The 16,269-nt window shown below is 52.0% G+C and overlaps 1 protein-coding gene across 1 annotated transcript in view; it reads left to right on the top strand.

Annotated features, from left to right (window-relative positions):
• LGR6 (leucine rich repeat containing G protein-coupled receptor 6) overlaps positions 1–16,269 on the top strand; it is a 152,029-nt gene that overhangs the window by 126,874 nt on the left and 8,886 nt on the right. Inside the window, 8 exon segments of the mRNA XM_017739816.1 lie at positions 231–302; positions 1,344–1,412; positions 2,354–2,425; positions 5,496–5,561; positions 8,003–8,074; positions 9,565–9,636; positions 10,341–10,466; positions 14,835–14,995. Of these exon segments, the coding sequence (XP_017595305.1) occupies positions 231–302; positions 1,344–1,412; positions 2,354–2,425; positions 5,496–5,561; positions 8,003–8,074; positions 9,565–9,636; positions 10,341–10,466; positions 14,835–14,995 (710 nt within the window).

The following is a 16,269-nucleotide window of genomic DNA, read 5'->3' on the forward strand; positions in this document are numbered from 1 at the left end:
AGCAGGGCCCCAAAGGGCCCATTCAGAGCAGCAGGAGACCTCGGTTGTACCAATGTCCAGCTGAAACAGGCCAGTGGGAGAGCCTGTGGCTATCTGGGAACAAGATTTGCCCACAGCACAGCAGCACCTCGTGCATGGCTTACTGCTGGTAGCTCTGGGGCTCCTGACCTGTAACAGCATCTTCTCTTTGTGTGCAGCAGGCTCTGACGAGTTCCTCTTTCCCATTGCAGCCATTTTTATGACAATCCCATCCAGTTTGTCGGACAGTCTGCTTTCCAGTACTTGCCAAAGCTCCACACCCTGTAAGTTCACCAAGCACATCCTCAGAGAGGTAACATCCAAGCTCCAAGCCCTATGTACTGGGCACCTTTGTGGCCTCCTCCCTCCCTTTTTCCAAGAGCCCCTGTGCCAACAGAGGACCATGAAGCCACTCTGTTGGCCAGCCCCAAAGGCTCCAAGGAGCAGACACTGCAGATGTTTTCTTTTGAGGAAGGATAATTTTGAAAAGGGCATTTTGGAGGCAGCCACTAATTCCTCCTCCCCACACAGCTGACAGGCACTGAGGCCTTCCAGGGTCTCCACAGCTGTGCCAGGAGCAGCAGAGACCTCACACACAAGTGCCACAGCTTTTGCTGCTGTTGCATAGTTGCCCAAACAGACGGACGCTGAAGGCATCTGCCTTCCTGCACAAGATGGAGAAGTGGAGGAACACATGTCCCAACAACGTGGCACAAATCATATCACTGGGCAGCCAGCAGTGGCAGTGCTTTCTTCACATGTTTGGCCCTAGGCCTGCCCCAGGGCCAGCAGCACAGGCTGGGCACCACCTGGACCACAACAGCTGCCCCATGCTGGCTTTTCAGCCAACCTGTTGTGGCACAGCACTAAAAATATAGAGGCAGAGGCAACCTCATAAATCTCTATTTATAAGCCTCACCCAGGCACATAAAATAAATCATTCAAATAGGCCTGCATTCTTTAGATCCAAATGCATAGACCCGGGGAGGCTTGGGTGGGATGCCCTGCTTACATTCCCCGTGGTAATTGCTTGGGGTTTTTTTATTTAATTTGGGTAAAGATCATGCCAAGAATGTCAGTGGCTGGGAGAGGCTTTGAGCTTGCCAAGCCTCCTTGCACAGAAGTTCCCAGCTCCATCTCGCTGTATCCACACAGAGTGAGGCTTCTGCTCCAGCCACAGGGACACGCTGGGTCTGGGCCTCTGATCACCACATCTGGGTGTGAGGAAGCAGATTTGCCACTGTGGCTGATGGCACTGGAACCTTGGGCAGTTGCACTTGCCTCCAGCTCTCTGCCCACCTCACCTCACCCTCATTTCTCTGCAGGTCACTCAATGGAGCAACGGACATCAGGGAATTCCCGGACCTTAAAGGCACCACCAGCCTAGAAGTTTTGTGAGTGGCACCTCTCTCCCTTTTACCCTGCTAGCTGTGCTCTTCCTCCTTCAAGGTGGTCCAGGCTGTTTCAGTGAGGACAACTTTCCCAGTGCTGTGCAGTATTCAGCTCTGCCTCTCCCTGGTCACTCACCCTTCTGCTTCGTTTCACCCCTGTGGCTCCTGAACGCAGCTTTCCTCCCCGTGAGTGGCTCTCTCAGTATTCTTGAGTGTGCTCCAATCTTTTTTTTATTTTTTTTTTTTCTTCCTTCCCTCCTGCATCTGTGAAGGAGTGAACCTCTGAGTGCAGTGCTTCTGCTGAGCCCCAGTGTCTCTGCCCATACTGAGACCAGCACCACGGTGCAGTTCAGGAACATCTGCCACCCACGCTGGGGCTCCTGCAACTGCTCTGGTCCCCTCCTCACCCCACCAGGCCCCGGAGAGCAGGGCCTTGGAGGACACGCTGCCTCTGGCCTCACATGGTTCTCCTCTCTCGGGCACTGGTCCCTGTGCTGTGCCCAAACTGGGAGCACCCCAGGCCAGGGCGTGACCGGGCCATGCCATGTCTCGGGGACACTGGGACACACCATCCATCCCTCATACACAGGCTTCTGAGGCAGTCCTGGCTCCAGGCCTGTCCAGCCTGGCCGATGGGCACTGGGATGGCAGAGCCCACTACAGAGGGCACTGCCACCTGCCCCAACAAGGCCAAGGACAGCTGTGAACTCAGTACTCAGCAGTGGCCCAGAACTCTTCATAGGCACATTCACCTTAGCCAGGCCCAGCAGCAGTGCCTGTTTCCAAAACTGCCAGGCAGCTTTTTATCCACTCCAGGTATTTCACTGTCCCATTGATATTGTCTCCCCTGCCACTATCTGGGATGGCAGCTGGGCTTCTGGGTCACACAGTCTGGGCACTGGCTGCCAGCAACACCATTTCTTCTCTCTCCTCCATCCCTCTAGGACCTTGACCCGGGCAGGCATCCATTTCCTCCCCAGAAGGATGTGCCAGCAGCTGCCCAGCCTCCGAGTCCTGTGAGTAACACGTGTCTCTGTCCTGCCTGGTCCTTAAAAAAATGCCATCAGGAACTGGGCTTTCCTTTTGTCTAGCTCAGGGAGAGGACCAGCTGTGGAAGACCATCCTGTGGTTCTTGTTCCCATTATCTTTTCCATGCAGAAATCATCACCTTCTTAATCACTTCCTTGAGCTCTTGCTTGTTCTTGAACTTGCTGCTTCATCCCAGCATGATGCTCTGGTCTCAGGGCTGCAGTCAGGCACATCCTCCTTGCTCTGCGCCAGTAGGAACTGCCCCCTCCATGCAAGGAGAGTAGAGAGGGTACAAAAGGAGGTGGGTAAGAATGGCCACAGCATTTCAGAGCTCCCAGCTATGCTGAAGCTCTTAGACCAAAAACAAGGGGGAAATCACATTCACCCTCTGGCCCAGCCTTGGCTTATTGCAGTTGGAGCTCCAGCAAGTGCCATCATCTGGAGGAAGGATCCCAGGAGCGATCAGGTCTGACCTGATGGAGACCTGCAAGGCCACATTTCCTCATGAGGGGCAGCAGAGCCAGATCAGGGTTTTGCTCAGTATCTGTTTCTTTGGCTCTGCCTGCTTAGCCAGGCACTGAATGATGCTGGGGCAGTCATGCTTTCTCCTTTAGCTTGGTACATGATGAAATCAACATCTCAGAAAGATTCTGCAACATCTCAGGAATCACACCCCTGGTTCCTGAGATCCCCAACTATGTCTGCAGTCAAAGACATCCTCAGGAAATGCATCATGAGCCAGATTTGTACAAGTTTGCAGCCTTAGGGCAACAGGAGGCTTGCCTCCCATCAGTCTTTATACAAGCAAGCTGAAAAAGAAAACAAGTTTGTTCCAGGAAAGCAACAGGAGTCAATTCTTGATCACAGAAATTGGAAACAAGAGTAAAACACAAAAATAAAAGAAGACAATTTGTAACTTAGGAGATTACAGGCTTTTGGTTCCAGCTGTCCCTGTAGGGAAGATCTCTCATCTCTAGACATCTGGACCAACTCAACGGATGACTTGCTATGAAAGTGCAGCCTTTGGACTGGCCCAGGCTCTTGGGTCCCAAACCCCTGTTTATGTTTGCAAGTTATCAGTTTGCAAACCCTCACAGCAGAGCCTGTTCTTGGTGCCTACCCTCTCCACGTGGGAGAGTTTTATTGGGATACACCAGCTCGTTCCTTGCTCCTTGTTCCTCTTCCCTAGTGAGCTTTCCTGACATTAATTGCATTGCTTTCAGAGTTTGGAGAGAGAGTATGTGGGCCAGTGTTTGTGCATGTTTACATGTCTCTTGCCTTTGAAATGCCTTGGCCCTCTGTCCCCACAGACCCTGGGGTTGTTCTCTGCCTGTCTCTTGGCAGCCATAGGAGCTATGACTGTGACACATCTGACCACAGATGACACAGTTAAAGCCGCACTTCTGGCCTCACCCCACAGTGTGGATTCTCTGCAGGGACCCTGCACAGGGGCTGTAGAGGGTCACGGCCATCCTGGGATGCCACCCATGCTGAACCCAGCTTTGGCATCAACCTGGCATCATCCTGCTGCTTTCATCCAGAGCTTCTGCCCAGGGTGGAGATTTCTTATAGTCATGGTACATCCTGAGCTGGAAGGGACCGACAAGGATCATTGAGTCCAACTCCTGGCTCTGCACAGGACACCCCAGCAATCCCACCCTGTGCCTGAGAGGGTTGTCCAAATGGTCCTTGAGCTCTGGAAGATTGTCTTCCTTCTCCAGCAGAAATAGGCGAAGCTCCCCTGAGCAGAGCTGAAGTCCCTTGACGCCATCAGCACCCTCATCCTGGTATGTTCCCAACAGAGCACGAGTGACTGGGGCTGCTCTGTTTGTAGATTCTGGGCTGCACTTGGTTACTCTCACTCTGGAGGAACCAGAAATAACTCTTGGGGCTGGTTCTCCCCCATGGCTGTTAGCTAAGCTACAGCCCTGTCAAGCCCAGTGGATTGACACAGGGACCAGGGACAAGTGTCTGATGCCAAGGCTCTTTCTCCATACTGGCTGACAGCCTCCAGAGCCAAGCACAAACCTTTTGCTTGCTTTTCCCTCCCTCCTCCTCTCCGCCACGGAAAACTGGTGGTGAGGGGGTTGGCAAAAAAAATAATTGAAATATTTTAGGAGCAATCTATTGGCAGAAAGATGGAAACCGAGTTTGGAAAGTCGGCAGAGAATCCACATACAAAACTTTACCCTGGGGCAAATTTCCCTTGAACAACCACAAATCCAGTCTCTGCTGGTGGGGGAAAGAGCTGGGTTTAAATGTTACTCCTTACCCAGCCTCTTTCAGCTTCAATAAATTCTCATTAAGCTGTGCCAGGGTGGGTTTTCCTTTGACTATCAAGCCAGTCTACTCTAGATGCTGACATGACACTGGGCCATGAACCAGTGGGAAGAGGAGTTTGCTGCAAACTCCTTTCAAGTGACAGCACCTGAAAGAACGGGGACCAGAGGTTTTCACAGTCTGGGATGTCCTGAACCCAATCTCTGCCAATGCCACAACCCTTTCCCTAACCTTGGGAGAAAGCCAGGAAAGGCTGAATGGGGAGCAGGCAATGGGCAGTGGGTTTGCTGTGCCAGGAGGGAGGAGAGCAGCTGGCTGGACAAAACCTCCCTGGGCTCTGCAGACACATCTGCAGCTTCTGGGAGTTCTGGCAGAAATCTCTCTCTGCTGTGCCTGCAGAAAGCAGGGCTGTGCATGGCAGAAGTGGCACGCAGCTGGGTGGTTTCACAGGTGGCTTTCACAGCTGACCTGAGGCTGGGGAGGAGTTCAAGCCCAGCTGTACGAGCAGCTCCATCAGCCCACAGGCTGTGCTGCAGGGAGCTGGGCTGGGGATGGAGGAGTGGGTAAATCATGGGGCAGCCCTTGCCTTGCACAGAGACACCCAGAGCCAGCATCAGGCGCTGAGTGGAGATCCCACTCGCCGGGGTTGCCAAAAGTGGAGCTGTGCAGAATGAAGTGAGGTCACCTCACTCTCCAGCAGTACCTGCCTTCCAAGGGAGGGCTCAGGGGCACTGCCTTTTGATGTCCCAACGTTCCTGTTCTGTCCTTCCCCTGCAGAGAGCTGTCACACAACCAAATTGAAGAGCTGCCCAGTTTCCATCGGTGCCAGCAGCTGGAGGAGCTGTGAGTATGGAGCTCGTTCCTACTGTGCTCTGGGGGGAAAAGGGCTGTTCTGAGGAGAGGGGCAGTTCCCACACACAAAACTGCCTAAGCACTGGGAAAGTTGGGCATTACAACTCACTGTTTGGAGTGCAAATGGACCAGAGCTCCACTCTTTGCCCTTGTGCACATACAGAATAAAAATACACTCCCTGTGCATAGGAGCTGAATTCACTCAGGTCCTTTCAGAGGTCCCAGACACTTCAAACAGAAGTAGGATGTGACAGCACTGAATTCACTTCACTAACTCCAGTCCCACTATGAGCTAATCAAGAATGGGGTTTAATGTCCACCATAAATGTCTTCTGCTTCAAGGAGGGGTCCCATGCCATGGGCACAAAGCAGCTCTTATCCACCCTGCCCAGAGCCAGCCCCTCCTGAGATAAGAGGGATTCTTTCCTCAGGTGTAGCACTTGAACTGGGTCCTCTGCAGGCCCCGAGAGGCACCACTGTTGCTCTGAGACAAAGTTATTCACATCCAGCTCAGAGTGTCTGCAGATCTGGCCCTACACTTCAAATACAACACAAGTTCTTGGCCTTTTTGAGAAAAACTAAAAACAAACAAAAAAAACTTTAAAAAAATTAAAATAGACTCCGTGACTTTTTATAGAATTCTGCTGCCTGGAAGAACAGATGTATGGGAGCAACATCCCCATAAAAAACCCCACAGGAGAGGTTGTCCCTGCTCTCTGCAGCACCCCAGCCTGGACAGCCATCCAGCCTTAGCAAACTGGATGTTAGGACACTGTGAAACCACACGAAAATGAGAGTTACACAGCCCCTGCTGCCTTTTATGGCAGCTGTGAGAGTACCCCCAGGAAAACATTTGAAAAACATAGAAAGTACACCAAAAAAAAGACAAATGTTCAGAATTCCAAACGTGCAGTTTCACACATTCTGCCTAAGTTCCTTCTTACAAAATTTTATAATATGCCAAATTCGATTTAGCATTAATAGGAAACCACAATAAATCCCAGTTTCTGGCTGAAGTCGAACAGATTATACCTTAAATTAACATTTTTTCACAAAATGAGTATTTGGTCCCTTAACCCCAAAGTTATTGTCCTGTAAGCCCCACCCCCACCAAGCATCAGCATTCCTGATGGTTTGGAACAAGTCTGGTGGTGCCTGGTGGTACAACCTGGCACACAAACCACTCAGGTGTGCCATGGCTCTGCTGTAACTGCCGCTGTGCAGACCTTTACCTGCACCACACAGGTCATCCCTCACAGCTAAACACCCCTAAATTATTTTTCACCACCTTGCTCCAATACCCCTTCTGCTCAAACTCCACCTCTTCCAGTCAGTGAGACCCCTAAATTTGTGCCCAGAGCTTCCAGTGGCCCCCACATGAAATCTTGGCTACAGGTAGAAGCGATGCCAGCCTGGTGACGTGGGGCACCAAGGGACCAGCCTCAAATGTCCACCTTTGGAACAGGAGCTTGGCCAAATACCAGCAGAGACATTACAGCCAGCACATGAGGGTCCTTGTGTGAGATGAGTCAAGATCATTTCTGAGTCTAAAGGCAGGTTAACTACCTGAAAAATGCCCAGGGAGCTGCTGTAGGTGGAGCACCAGGCAGTGTCTGTCTCCCCTTGCAGAAGGTGGGGACACAGCTTCTGCAGGTCTGGGAATTCATGATGGGCATTCTGCAGGAATCTTCATAAATATTCCCCATTGTTTCACGTTAGGGAAAACAAAACTGAGGAACTGAGCCTTTCCCACAAGGTGCATGGTTGGAGCATCCAGGATGTCTCTTGAGGGTTTGGGAAGTGTGTAGGTCAGTCAGCAGAGTCTGTGTAAACTCTCACCCTGCTCTTTCCCCTTCCCCAGGGGATGAAGGAGACAGCTGGAAAGGAGATGTGGAGGGCTGAGGCACTTCATGTGCAGATGTGGATGGTGGATTTTACAAGACATCAATATTTTTCTTCAAGAAACACTGAGATGCCTTCAGCCCTCAAACCTTCATTCTCACCAAGGCAAAGGGCAGCACCACGTGATCCTTCCTGAAGGGTCACACAGAGCTGGTTGCTCATCACTGGCTCCAAGCTCTCAGCTTTTCCTCTGGAAAAAGCAGTTTGGAGGCTTAGGGCAGAGCAGAGTGGGAAACCAGTGTGGATTTGGAGTTAACAGGGCACCTTTGGCCACGCACATCAACAGTTCTTTACTGAGTCATGATGGCATCAAAAGCAGAGGCTGGCTGAGCCCTGGAGCTGCCTGGAGGAGAGAATGGCTCTGACAGGTTTTGCTGCTCATCCTGTTTAATTCTTGAAATAAGAGCAGGTCTCCCAAGCACAGCAACTTCCGCTGTGACAGTCTGCGTCTGCTGCATCGGAGCAAAGATCTCCATAAAGTAGGAACACTGCCTTCAGCTCTCTTCTCAAAGCAGTTTCTGTTTTTCCAGTGGTCTCCAGCACAACAAGATCCACGAGATTAGAGCAGACACCTTCATGCAGCTGATGGCCCTGCGCTCCATGCAAGTATTGTCTGCCAGGGGACCAGCTGGGGTCATGCTGGGGAGGGGGAACTGTGAACCCAGATGGGCTGTGGGAAGCTCCCAACCCCGCTGCCTGTCTCTGCTGGGAGGCTTTTCTGTTGAGTCCCTCTTCCATTCTGCCTTAGAGAAGAAGAGGGCACAAACCATTCTTTTGGCTTCCCCTGTGCCTGCAGACCCCCCTCCTTTCCTGCCCCCCTCGTGCCCACACCCCACATGCTCTCACCACACACTGCAGCTCTGCCAAAGCAGAGCCCACATCACAGACCGGCCTCCTGAATGCCAGGAGGAGCTCAGGGCAGGGATTCACCCCGGTGTACCTGAGCTCCAGCACCCCTTGTGCTACACAGGCTGGTTCTGGGCCATGGCCTCCTGGAACATCCAAGCAGAGCATCCTGTTTGGTTTGAAAGTTCCTCCCCACAACTCAAAAGCTTGTGTTCCATGTACCAAGTGCACCCAACCGTGCCCTTCCCATGCACACAGAGTGACCTCCTAAGTGCTCGGCACCTTGGAGAGCTGGCAAGGCCCTGAAGGGCACGATTGTCTCTGTGACATCTGGGAAGAGCCCTGACGGTCTTTATTTGCTGTTCTTCTAGGAAGTGAACTAAATCACATAGAATCTTTTCCCATGGTGCAGCAATGTGAGTGCCATTTAATAGCCCAGCATTCCTAGGATCCCGTGGGTGTCATGTACACCATGTTTACAACTGCCCAGGAACACTGAGGTGTCACAGGTGACACTGCAGACACTCATGGAAACGTGAGCATGCTGCTCCAGCCCACAGTCACACACACACAGCTGAGCAAGCTCTGGCATGGCCTTTGGGTATGTTCTGGTCCCTCTGGGAAGGATTCATCCCACCCAATTTCACACACATCTGAGCAGGTATCTTGGCTCCCTGCAGAGATGAAGGTTGTCCTGTAGTCAGCCTTAGGGCAAGAAATGTGTCCCAGTTTGCTGGTTTCCTCGACACTGGTGACAGAGGGAGTAGAGTGCTCTCACTTGGCTGGAGGCAGAGCTTATTGAGGGGACTCAGTGAATCCAAAACACCTGTACATGACAGGAGACATTCCAAAATCACCTTCCCCAGACTCCTGGCCCGATCTGCCCGTGCTGCATCCAGCACTGTGACTGCACTGGGGATGCTCTGGCACTAAGGCATGACCTGTTTGGCACGTTGGCATAAAATTCCCAAATTTACAGAAATTAAGCCAGAAAAGAACCTTTCCCATTGGGCCTTTCCCATTGGTCTCAGCAGAGGAGCTCCTGCAAGGCAAATTCTTGTGCCCTCTGTTAGAAACCACCCATCTACAGACCCATAGTTGTCTGTGGGGAGCTGCAATGGGACAGAACTTGCTGCTGACCAAGGGGCTACAGATCCCACATGTGCTCCCACCAGGGCCAGGCCAGTGCCAGCAGCTTCACTGCCCTGCTCTGCTCTCTTCTTACTGGTGTGTCCTTGCCTTGCAGAGACCTGAGTTGGAATAACATCCAATTTATTCACCCAGAAGCCTTTGTGACCCTGCACTCCCTCACCAAGCTGTAAGTTGCAGGGATATTTTATTCACAGTGGGCCATGGACAGGAGGTGTCTGAGGACCTCAGTCTGACTCCCTGGGCTACCAGGACACCCGGGATTTAGAAGGTGGAAGACTGATGTGCTGAGGTGCATGTCTCAGCACTAATGTGGACAGAATAAGTCCCAAGGTTTCCTATTAATACTATTAATAAAGGGATGATGAAGTGCAGGAGGGGCCATCTTCAAGATGCTCTCACCCTGAACACTTAAACCTCCATTTCCTGATGCTTTCATAGCTGCCTTAGATGCCTTTAAGGAAGATCAGCATGATGGGCTGTTTCTGCAAGAGTCACTGCAGACCATCTGTGCTGGTGCTGGGGGGTGCCCAGTTCTCAGGCCTCTCTCTATCTCTTGGGTATTTTATGGGCTGGGATCTGCAGCCATTCCTGCCCTGTTATGGAGGAAGAAATGTGTGGGGCACGTATGTGTACAGCGAGGGAGATACCACACAGCGCTTTCAGCGTGGCCGCTAACCCCAGTCCCTCATTTTCCCAGGGACTGCAGTCTCAATACCTTTATCTCCAGAGGCTCCTGGCCCAGTGTAGCTCCCAGCCCCAATTTCAGCATCACATCATGGGAGCAGTTGAGGCAGTGCCCTCTGCTTGGCTGAGATACCACTGGCAGCAGAGCCCTGACCGTGGTCTCCCTCTCTGCTTTCCCCCCACCAGGGACTTGACTGATAACCAGCTGGTCACGCTGCCCCTGGATGGTTTGGCTGGACTGACCCATCTGAAGCTCCAAGGCAACCCAGCTCTCTCTGAGCCCTTCACCAAGGAGAGTTTCCCCAAAATGAGGTACTTGGAGTGTCAACTCTCTCACTTCTGGTGTTCAGCACAGCCTGTATTTGCTTACAGCACTCAGCCTCCTGCTCTCCTTTTCCATCTCGTGCTTTCTCCACACTTCCAGGCCCATGGGTAGAGAAAGATCCATCTGCTGCTAAGGCATCTCATCTTTATTATGTTCCATGGGAGAGCAATGATGTGCTCCCAGGCCACCACCCCCACCCCAAACACACACACACACAAGTGGAAAGCATGGAGCAGGCCCAGCTCAGGGCTCCTCTCAATGGAAAACATTCCCAGAAGCAGTCCTACCTAATGACATCCAGGTTTCCTTCCATAAACTCTGCTTGTGTGGCCGTGTCTTGTCTGTTATGGATTAATGAGGAGCCTGAAGGGGTCAAACGGATCAAGAAGAGGCTGCAAAAGGCTCAGAGCACAGTGCTGTGCTGCAGGCTCAGACTTTCCTGATCCTCCTTGGCTCCTGGGTCTCAGCATGGCACCTGCCCTCAGGCTTAGGCACCCATGCTCCAGAGAACACAAATTCGCCTCAGATGAAGTCATCTCCTGCTTGGGTGTCCCAGGGAGTTCACTTCAAGCCAAGAATGCATGAGCTGATGCTCCCACTCATCCAGGATGGGTTCCCAAAGTTCTCCAGTTTACACACAGGGCTGGGGTCACAGGTCACTGCACCAACACAGGGCTTAACAGCTCAGGCCTGAGGAAAAGTGTGGAGCTTCACTTCAGGCTGCCTCAGCAGCAGTGCCTGCAGGGCTCTCTCTTCTGACTTCTTTAACTCATAGCTGGGATCTGCTGCATGACTGGTTTCCAAATGGCAGGGGATTCCAGAAGCTTTTGGAGGGTTTTCTACACCCAAGGTCATAGAACAATAGAATGGTGTGGGTTGGAAAGAAACATTAAAGCTCATCCTGTTCCACCTCCTGCCGTGGGCCGGGACACCTTCCACCATCCCAGGTTGCTCCAAGTCCCGTCCAATCTGGCCTGAAACATTTCCAGGCATGGGGCAGCCACAGCTGCTCTGGGCACCCTGTGCCAGGGCCTCAGCACCCTCACAGGGAAGAATTTCTTCCCAATATCCCATCAAACCCTGCCCTTTCCAGTAGGAAATGAGGATTCCTTGTCCTTGTCACTCCAGGCCCTTGTCCAAAGTCCCTCTCCAGCTCTCTTCACAGAACCACAGAATCAGAGAGTCACTGATATTGGAAAAGACCTCTGAGATCATCGAGTCCAACCTGTGCCCCATCCCCACCTTGTCACCAGCCCAGAGCACTGAGTGCCACCTCCAGTCGTTCCTTGAACACCGCCCAGGATGGGGACTCCAAACCTCCCTGGGCAGTCCCTTCCAATGTCTAACAAGCCCTTCCTTGAAGGAATTCCTCCTGATTCCAACATGAGTCTCCCCTGGCATAGTTTGAGGCCATTTCCTCTCGCCCTGCTGCTTAGTGCCTGGGAGAAGAGACCAACCCCCACCTCGTTACAATAATCAGTTGTAGGGAGGGAGGAGGTCCCTGCTGATGGGGGGTCCCTTGAGCTTCCTTTTCTCCAGGCTGAGCCCCCTCAGCCACTCTCCGTATGATTTACTCTCCAGACCCTTCCCCAGCTCCATTTCCCTTTTCTGGACTGACTCCAGCCCTTCAATGTCTTTCTTGAAGTGAAGGGTCCAGAACTGGAAACAGGAGTCAAGCTGCAGCCTCACAAGTGCCAAACCCCTTTAGGCACTGGAAGGGGCCCTGAGGTCTCCCTGGAGCCTTCTCTTCTCCAGGCTGAACATCCCCAGCTCTCCCAGCCTGGCTCCAGAGCAGAGGGGCTCCAGCCCTCAGAGCATCTCCATGGTCTCCTCCAGACCCGCTCCAACAGGCAGTCCCTTGTGCAGGGTGGGTCAAGTTCAGCACTTCCAGGGCGTTTCTCCTCTAAATTCGTTCCATTGGCATCTCTTGAGCCAGTTTGGATTTGTACAAGACAACCTGAGCCAGCAGCAGTGCTTCATTGAGCCATGCATGTCAATGGACCCATTAACATTCCCTAGATTTTGGGGTACTGCCATTAAGTAGCCCTGCTCCTGGGGCGTATGTCTGGAGGAGTCATCTGAGAGCAGTTCTTAGCCTTGCTGGGAGCATCTGCACCTCCCTACCACCTTTCAGTAATAGGATCTAATTTGGAGCTCATAACAGGAAACAAGCTTGTATACAGACTTTCCAGACCCTCCCAGGGCTCAGCCAGAAATGTTTGGGAACATAAAACAAAAGCATATTTTTAGATTATAGAGTTTTACCACATTTACTGATCTTGTCAGAAGACCTTAATTGTCTGGAAAACCTGAGGTTCCTTTGCCTTCATCAGCAGTCTCCCTGATTTCCAGCAAAGCCCAAAATGCAGCTGCTGACAGACAGCCTGGTATTGCGTCCAGATGATGCTCAGCTGCTGTTGAATTAACCTTGTAATACATGCTGTAATTAGCGACTAACAATTCAACTTTCAAGTAGAAATCAGACATATTTAAATAACTTGCTTCACTTTGGGAGACCTGAGACTTCCTGCCTGAGCTGGGACTCCTGGAACTGGAGTTTGAAGGTGCCTCTCCAACCCTCAACAACAAGCAAGGGGAGCCTTGCTCTAGGGAAGCTTCTCCCCTTGAAGGAAACAAAGGATGCCTGGCAAAACACGGCCTTGTGGTAAAAATTGAAGATTGTACATGGCTAACACAGTACTTGTGCTCAAGGCACCAACTCTGGCGTGCCCCAGGTCAGAGACAGTCCAGCTGTGTTACTTCTGTGCATCGCTGAAGCAACTTCGGCATCAGGAAAAGAGCTGCTTGCTGGGCTAGCTCGCTGGCTTCTTTGCAGAGGGAACACGGCAGGAGCCAATGGTATCAGCTCACGTTAGCTCGGAGACAAAGGAAGAGACAGGCTGTTCGGGTCTGGCTCCTAACAGGTTTATTGTTAGAAGTTTTGCTACCCAAACAAGCTCGGAAGGGATGGAATGCAATGGGATGGTCCCCTGAGGCTTTTCCTCAGTTTTATAGGGAGTTTGAAAACCCCGGTGAAAGGGGAAAACAACCAATGAGTTACAAGCCAGGGGGAGGATACAACTTAACAAGAACTACTGGGGGAGACTGAGAGGCGGGAGTTATAACAGAACCAATGAATGACCGAGTAACCGAGAATTTTCCCGAACCGGGGGAGGCGGCTTGGACCCGGGCCCCGCCCGGGGGGTGCAGCTTAGGCTTCTGAGCCGCCCCTGGACGCACCCTCTGAGTCTGCCTCTTGGGGAACTCGATCCAGGGGATGGGCTGGGAGTGATTGGCATCACGCTGCCCCAGCCCCGCAGTGGGCTGGGTCACACCAACACACGGCATATTGGAGAGAGGGGGTGGTTTAGTCTGAGGAGAACAGCAGAAAGGTTGTTAGGAGTGTGGTGGTTTAGGAATGGTATTCTCCAATTTAGTATTCCCGCTAAAACCATGCACCACTCACTCCTCCCCAACGGGAGGCACAAAAGGCCAAGATCACAGGTTGAGATAAGAACAATTTACTGGAAACAGCAGTGAGATAAGATGCAAACAGTAATAGCAAAAATATTAGTAACAAGAAGTATAAGAAAAGAAAATTATTTACATGGAAAGGCCCCCAGCAACAAATGAGTACCAGATGGCTCCCCCATCACATTTGCTCCCTTCTCCCCAGAAGAGACTCCCTTTCCCCCAGCCCCCAGCAACGCGTACAGAATAACCTCCGGGTCCTGGCCATGCTCCCTCCCTGCTGCAAAAATTAACCCTGTTCTGGGTGGAACCAGGAGAAGGAACTATCTGGGAACTTTAGAGCAGTTTCCAAACCTGGTGTTTAACAACATTTTATTGACTGACGATGTCTTAAGCACCAGAAGTGGGTCAGTGCAGAGACACCATGGGGTGCCCTGGGTCCACACCCTGTCTTACACGGAGTCCTTCACCAAAGCAAAGTCCCTCTCCACTGTAACCATCACCCTACAGACCAGCTTTTGTCATGCCAGCAGCACATGTACCAAAACCGGAAGGATACAGAGAAGATCAGCATGGCTCCTGTGCAAGGACATCACAGAAATTCGTGGAGTGTTCCACATTTTTTTGACTCTGAGGTTAGCTCAGCTGGTTAGAGTACGATGCTAATAGCACCAGTGTTGTGAGTGTGATCCCTGTATGGGCCATTCAGTTCAGAGCTGGACAAGATGATCCTTGTGGGTCCCTTCCAACTCAGAATATTTTGTGACTCTGTATAGATGAGTTTCATCTTTGAACAACTGAAGGAGCTAAGCAAAAACTGTAAAGCAATGGAAAGTCAGGTCACGGAGGGGACACACTTTAAAGTTCTGCTTTTTTCTGTGCAGAGTCCTGGAGGTGCCGTACGCCTACCAGTGCTGTGCCTACGGGAGCTGCAGCAGCTTCTTCAGGGTGTCCAGCCAGTGGGAGGCAGAAGACATGAGCCCTGAGGAGGAGGATCCCCACAAGAGGACCTCAGAATTGTTCCCCGGTCATGCTGATAACCACTGTGAGTAAACAGGGCTGGACGGTGACCAGTCCCTGGGCAGGGCTGCAAGTTCGGGTGCAATCCTGCATGTGCAGGAGTGGTGCCACTGTCAGAGGTGACACCTGCCTCAGGGAAGGCAGGCTGAGCCTTCTTCAGCACAGGTGGCCCATTGCTTTGAATGGGCCTCATTTGGTGATCCCACGTGGAAGAAAGAGTAGATCTGGCACATCCAAACCTTCACAATGTAACCAAAGGACCTGGCAGTCCTTCATGACATGGGCATGTTCATCAGTTTGGCCTTGCTGGCTATGGAGGGAGGCTGCTCAAGGCACTGGAAGATGGCTGAGGCTACCTGGGACAACTGGGCTTGGTCATTAGACTTCTGGGCAATGTGGAGCCTTTAGCATCAGTCTTCATTGATACATCATCTAGAGGAAGGACCCTGGGATTAATCTGGGTAAGTGAATGAACTCAAAGACCTGGAGTATTCAGCTGGCTGGAGGTAGAGAGAGCTGTGTATGTGCTACTTTTGTACACACCCCTGGTGTTATGGCGAAGGTCGGGGTTAGGTGTGACAGCAGGACACATTTGGGGAGCACAGCACAGGGGCTGGCCAAGGCAGTGAAGGAGCTCCATGGTCAAACAGCACTTTCTGTCCAGGAGTCAATTTATTCTGTGCTCCAAAGTGCAGCTCTGCACAGACTGAATGAGGCCAGTTCCAGGAGGCCAGCAGAGAGTGCAAGGCACCCCTGCACTCCCAGCCCCACAGCACAGCAGCAGCTCCAGCACAAGGCTGGTGTGATCCCTTTGCAAGAGAATCTCAGAATAACGTAAAGAAAAGCATGAGCCCCTTTGCTTCCTCTGTAACTGCTGGAGAGTGGAAACAGCATTTCAGGACACAGCCTGGGCGCTGCATCTATTTATATATCTGTGTACACACAGTGCACTTCCAAGGTCTGAGACACCCTGTAGGCAAATCCACACGGTAGATGGAGAGAGGGCTGTGTCCCTGGAGAGCCCCTGACCCACCTGCTCCCAGGAGCACTGAGCATCCAGCCACAGCTGGGAGCTCTGCTGTGTCCTCCCACATCCTGAGCAGGCAGGACTGGATCTGGAGGCAGATACTGACCCAGAGCCGTTGGATGCTGTGTTATGGGCAGGATGACTGAGACACTTCATGACACAGCCAGCAAGTGACCCACAAGCCCTGTGCTCCTGCTCCTGCCCTGATCCTTCACAGCCTGAGAATAAGCTTTAGACATGCAAAGAGTCCAGCCAGAGGGTAGCAAATGTGA

The sequence above is a fragment of the Corvus brachyrhynchos genome, unplaced genomic scaffold (genome assembly GCF_000691975.1).
Source record: "Corvus brachyrhynchos isolate BGI_N302 unplaced genomic scaffold, ASM69197v1 scaffold67, whole genome shotgun sequence".
NCBI classification, from domain to species: domain Eukaryota; kingdom Metazoa; phylum Chordata; class Aves; order Passeriformes; family Corvidae; genus Corvus; species Corvus brachyrhynchos.